Source organism: Anticarsia gemmatalis, chromosome Z (genome assembly GCF_050436995.1).
Source record: "Anticarsia gemmatalis isolate Benzon Research Colony breed Stoneville strain chromosome Z, ilAntGemm2 primary, whole genome shotgun sequence".
In the NCBI taxonomy this organism is placed as follows: domain Eukaryota; kingdom Metazoa; phylum Arthropoda; class Insecta; order Lepidoptera; family Erebidae; genus Anticarsia; species Anticarsia gemmatalis.
This window is the reverse complement of record NC_134776.1, coordinates 987,108-993,237: the sequence shown is the minus strand read 5'-3', so window position 1 is coordinate 993,237 and position 6,130 is coordinate 987,108. Positions and strand designations below refer to the sequence as shown.

Sequence of the window (6,130 nt, the reverse complement as noted above, 5' to 3'; positions counted from 1 at the left end):
CTTTAGTAACTTAGCTACATTATTCTATAATAATAATTACTGTTAACACTGCATTTTTGATTTTATGTATGATTATGTTAGCTTGTAAGTGTGTATGATATAAATTAATAGTCTGCATATGGTGTTCTGCACAAAGTATCTACTTTTATGGTGTTCTGTTTATCTTTTAGCTTTTTAGTATACATTTTATGCCTTTTATTTATATTGTGTTAGCATATTTTAAGTTTTCATGTAAGGTTTAGTTTTATATTAATATTTTGGTTGTGATCGCTGTCTGATTCAGGAACAGCCCCCCACGGAGCATTACATTTAGTATATTTAATCTATTTAAATAAATATTTCAAAGTGCATAATGGCTGAAGCTTTGGAAGACAAAATTAAAAAAATGCTGTCGCAGAAAGCTGTTTTAGAGCAAGAATTAGAGTCACTCTCTAACAAAAAGTCTGAGAATTGTAAAGTGTCAGTTAGGTTACCTCCGTTCTGGCCAGACAAACCTGCAGTCTGGTTTGCACAGGTTGAGGCTCAATTTGAAATTGCTGGAATTGTTGCAGATAGGACTAAATATAACTATGTTGTAGGACAAATTGACCATAAGCTGGCTGGTGAGATTGAAGATATAATCACCCAGCCTCAAACCGCTGGTCAACAATACTTATTATTAAAAACTGAGTTAATTAAACGGTTATCCATATCAGAAGCACAAAAAGTCCGTAAACTTTTAAGTGATGAAGAGTTGGGAGATAGAAAACCCACACAATTCCTACGTCACTTAAGATCATTAGCTAGAGATTCCCTATCAGACCAAGGCATTCTGCGGCAGTTGTGGTTGCAGCGTCTCCCTCAGAGTATTCAGGCAATACTTGCATCACAGCCAGAGCTTACATTAGACAAATTAGCAGAGCTAGCTGACAAAATTGTAGAACTCTCAGCTCCAGTTAGCCCTATTTGTGCTGCGATTACTCCGCCTGCAGACACATTATTTAATTTAATTTCAAAAGTAGAAGAACTTTCTAAGCAGGTTTATGCCCTGTCCACTCAAGGACGAAGCCGTCCTAATAGTAGGCCTCCGACCAGCAATAGATCTTCGCGTTCCTCCTCACCAACCGGGAAAAGGTTCTGTTGGTATCACGGGCGTTTTGGAAAACGGGCTATTAAATGCATAGCCCCATGCAATTGGACGGCGGAAAACATCAGAAGCAGTCAGTAGCGGCGGCGACTGATTGCTCTTCGATTAGCGGCCGTCTCTTCGTAACAGACAAGACAACCAAACGTCAATTCCTCATCGACACAGGCTCCGATTTGTGCTGTTACCCATACAGCTGGCTTCCTCGCCGTCGAGAAGATACCGACTATGAGCTGAGTGCCGCAAATGGCAGCAGAATAAAAACTTTTGGGACTATAACTGTTTGTCTCAACTTAGGGTTGCGTCGTGATTTTGTTTGGAGATTTGTCGTTGCTGACGTTCAAAGAGCAATAATAGGTGCTGATTTCTTGGCTCATTACCATCTCTTACCCGATTGCCGTTACAAGAGGTTGATCGACAGCACTACAAAATTATCATCAGTGGCTACATGTACCAGTATTGATCAGCCCAGCGTTAAGTCCATAGTCGTGAATGATTCTAATTTCGCTTCATTGCTCGCCGAGTTCCCGGACATAACTCGACCACCCGGGTTGCCTAGAGAAGTTAAACACGACACGGTACATTTCATAAACACGTCTGAAGGACCTCCCGTATCATGCCGTCCTCGTCGTTTAGCACCCCAGAAGCTAGTCTCCGCTAAAAAAGAATTTGAGGAAATGGTTCGTTGTGGCACGGCAAGACCTTCTAAAAGTGCGTGGTCATCTCCATTACATATGACTTTAAAGAAAGACAACACCTGGCGCCCGTGTGGAGATTATCGTGCTCTGAATGCGAGAACTATAAAAGACAAGTACCCCGTTCGTCACATCAATGATTTCGCGCACAACTTGACTGGAGCAACGGTATTCAGCACGCTTGATTTAGTTAAAGCCTACCATCAAATTCCTGTTCACGAGAACGATATCTCGAAGACGGCCATCGTCACCCCGTTTGGCCTCTTTGAATTTCCTTTCATGACCTTCGGGCTACGAAATGCTGGTCAAACCTTTCAGCGGTTTATCGATGAGGTCACACGGGGACTTGATTTTTGTTTCCCATATATTGATGACATCCTTGTCTATTCGAAAAATGAATCCTGTCATAGAGGACACCTTCGCATTCTTTTCAAACGTCTTCAAGACTACGGAGTTGTCATTAACTCTTCTAAGTGTGTCATAGGCGCGAAAGAAGTACAATTTCTAGGCTACCACATTAGCTCTAACGGCACTCGTCCACCGAAGGAACGTATTCAAGCTCTTCTAGATTTTAAGCCCCCTGAAACAGTTCAAGGTATGCGTAGATTTCTGGGCATGATAAATTACTATCGGCGATTTATACCCCAAGCTGCAAAATTTCAAGCTCCACTAATTGATACTTTGACATCCACTAACAGTAAAGGCTCCAAGCCGTACCCCTGGACGCCAGAGCTGCTACAAAATTTCAATGAATGTAAGAAAAGTTTGTCCGAAGCTACCTTGCTGCATCATCCTTCTTCTGAAGCTCCGCTTGGTTTATACACCGACGCATCAAGCATTCATATCGGATCATGCCTTCAGCAATTTGTAAACGGTCAATGGGTACCACTCGCATTTTTTAGTAAAAAGTTGACCCCTCGTCAGTCTCAGTGGCCTGCATATTATCGGGAATTGTTAGCAGTATACGAAAGCGTTCAACATTTTCGGTACATACTTGAGGTGCAACATGTAACAATTTACACCGATCACAAGCCGCTCCTATACGCTTTTATACAACGTCGTGAAAAGCTTCCACCAGCGCAACTTAACCAGCTTACCTTTATCAGTCAATTTACGACTGACATTAAGTACATTAAAGGGGACGAAAATATCGTAGCTGATGCTATGTCCCGTGTTGACGCGATTGCCTTGGAGCAAGAATATGAAGAACTTGCTGAGGCCCAGGACACAGATGACGAAGTGAATAAGCTCATGGCAAATTCCAGCCTTAAAATAGCGAGAGTCAACATATCCGGCATTTCTTTGCTCTGCGACATCTCGACTGGAAAAACTCGTCCATATGTTCCTCTTAAAATGCGTCGTCAGATTTTTAACAAATTACACCAGTTGAGCCATCCAGGCATTCGAGCCACTGTTCGTCTCATTACCGATCGCTTTGTTTGGCCATCTATAAACAAAGACTGTAGAGAGTGGGCCCGCACATGTGACGCATGTCAACGCAGTAAAATAACCAGACATAACTCTGCACCCCTTGCTAATTTTGAAACTCCTTCCGGCCGTTTCCAACACGTTCATATTGACATAATTGGACCCTTGCCGCCTTGTAAAGGTTATCGCTACTGTTTGACAGCAATTGACAGAGCCAGTAGATGGCCCGAGGTCTGGCCCATGCAAGGCATAACGGCCGAAGAAGTGGCAGAAACATTTGTTAGAGAATGGATTTCCCGTTTTGGTGTTCCAGCCATCATCACCACAGATCAGGGTACTCAATTTGAATCGGACTTGTTTCGCAGATTGCTCCAAACTTTCGCAACAAAACGGATAAGAACTACGTCATACCACCCCCAAGCAAATGGAATCATCGAACGAGGGCACAGGCAATTAAAAGCGTCCATTATGTGCCACAACGGCGAATGGCTTAGCGCTCTGCCATTAGTTCTCTTAGGAATGAGAACAGTATTTAAGGAGGATCTTAAAGCCTCAGTTGCCGAAATGCTCTACGGTGAAACTTTACGTGTACCTGGGGAGATATTAGTACCAAATCCATGTTCGGTTAATTTCGAAGACCCAACTGACTTCGTCGTTAAACTGCGTCGCCATATGTCAAAAATTAGACCCATCCCTGCATCTCGACATACTATTCCAGCTGCCTTTGTGTTTAAAGAGTTAAATTCCTCTTCACACGTCTATCCGCGAGAGGACGCGGTCCGTCGTGCGTTGCAACCCCCCTATAACGGGCCATATTTAGTAATAGAACGGTCAAACGACGGCAAATCTCTAACACTCGATATAAAAGGTAAAAAAGTTACAGTAAGTGTGGACAGAGTCAAACCTGCATTCATTGAACTTGTTCCTCCCAAACCTGTACCTCCCAAACCTGTTCCTCCCAAACTAGTTCCTCCCAAACCTGTTCCAGATATACCAAAACCTCAGCCACTTGCCGCAGAAAAGTCTAATCCAGCCTACACTACGAGGTCAGGCAGGAGGGTTAGGTTTAAGGTATTCAAAGACTAAATTGTCTTTCTCCGTGGGGGGGTGATGTGGCGACCTATTTCATTCGCCCACATTCGCTTGTAACGTTTCCGAACGCAACCTGTCAAATCGACTTTGACAGTTGGGTTCGCGGAGCGGGGATCTTTTTCCCGCGCGAACATTCTTGTACGCGCCAAAAAGTAGAATGGACGCAGGTCCATGTTCTGTAACATATAACTCAGCTTAAGTGCTGACTCAACATTGTACATATAGTTATAGTTGTACTAAAACTTCTGTACTAATAATCTAATATAATATAGTTAAATAGTAACCAAGTCGTTTGTTTCCCGACCTAACGCCGCTCACGAAGCATCCGCCAAATAGGCTTACGTGAAATCAAACAATAATAGCAAAATGTAACCAATAATAAGAAAGTGCTAAAACGAATTGTTATCAATGTCTATCAACACGCAATTACCTGGTGTATGGCGAGAGTTTGAGTAGGTACCTTTGGATCCGGACGTACAGGTGCAGAGCACGCCGTGCACTTCCACGTGCTTCACCATACATAGCACACAGGGGCGTAGCTACCGCCGTATATGCCGTATCAATTATACGGGGCCCCCGGGCCACGGGGACCCCCAAAAATGTGTAAGGAAAAAGAACTAATAATAATTATTATATTTTTTATTATTATTCAATGATATTATTTGTTTGTGAAAAATCTTTACCCCCAAACAATATAAGGGCCCCCAAACATTTTTTTTAAACGGGGCCGCGCCAATGCGCGCTACGCCACTGATAGCACATCAACATTTCTTCCTATTTACGAACACAACTGCACTTCGAAAACAATAACAACAAAAATAATAACAATAAAAACACTAACAACTAGAAACTGAAATAATAACAAGTAATAATAAACAACAGTGCACACACGACACGACGAATAGGACATAACGAACGACACCGGTGAAGAGCTTCCGTCTTCCGCGAGCGAATTGCTCGAACTATCAATCAATCACAGAGAGCCGCCGGCGCCTCTCCGCTCACTCGCGCCGCCCCTCGCCCGCGCCACCCGCTCCCTCCGCGCCGTCCGAGCGCGCGCCGCCGATTTGGTGACGAGCGACGAGTTAGGATCCCAGCGAGAGATTAGATTCAATAAAATATTCATGTGGCATTACTATTTTTATTTGTCACAGTTGTTACTCGTTGCATTGTAGTTTTATTCAAATACCGAATAACATTACAAACATTATTGATGTAAGTTTAAAATACCTACCATAAAAAATGTAGGTACATAACAATGATAACAATCAATATCCATTAATATTCGACCCACATGCATTAAAGCGACAATACATGTTAAATTGTTTATTAGAGATTTCTATAGCGCTAAAGAATATCAATAGGATTTTTTGTCGTTCTGTATGTATTTGTACGTGTAATAATAAGATATCACAGATTTTAAATCTTATAAATGTACTATCGAACCAACTGAATCATGACCCATTTTGCCGATAATTCGCTTGACACCGTCAAAACAGTAAGAATTTCGTCTCTATCGTCAAAGTTGCACTTAGGACATTTTAAACATGCATACGACTGTGTTATGATGTATTACGACTACAGACAACTTTGACCTTTGTTATTACAGTACGTAGATACGTTTTCGATAAATCACTCTTAATTTGAATCTAGAATGTAAATAGCCTAAACTCTTTTCACTATGAAAAAAACCTATTTGTGTCAAATATCAAATAGCACGTCATTTAGATATCTGTGAAACGATTAGGGTAACCACTATAGTCATTGCCCATCATACAGTGATTGCCAATGT

At 42.1% G+C, this 6,130-nt stretch overlaps 1 protein-coding gene across 1 annotated transcript; it reads left to right on the top strand.

Moving 5' to 3' along the window:
• Positions 1–352: 352 nt before the first annotated feature.
• On the top strand, positions 353–1,360 carry LOC142986597 (uncharacterized). Its single transcript, XM_076135119.1, has 3 exons — positions 353–602; positions 696–934; positions 1,292–1,360. The coding sequence occupies exons 1-3, from the start codon at positions 353–355 to the stop codon at positions 1,358–1,360; spliced, it is 558 nt and encodes a 185-aa protein (XP_075991234.1).
• Positions 1,361–6,130: the final 4,770 nt, after the last annotated feature.

Coding starts and splice junctions, on each gene's coding strand:
- LOC142986597 (XM_076135119.1), top strand. CDS start 353: ATGGCTGAAGCTTTGGAAGACAAAATTAAAAAAATGCTGTCGCAGAAA. Junction 603..695: donor AATTGACCATAAGCTGGCTG/GTGAGATTGAAG, acceptor TATCCATATCAG/AAGCACAAAAAGTCCGTAAA. Junction 935..1,291: donor TTGTAGAACTCTCAGCTCCA/GTTAGCCCTATT, acceptor TCATCGACACAG/GCTCCGATTTGTGCTGTTAC.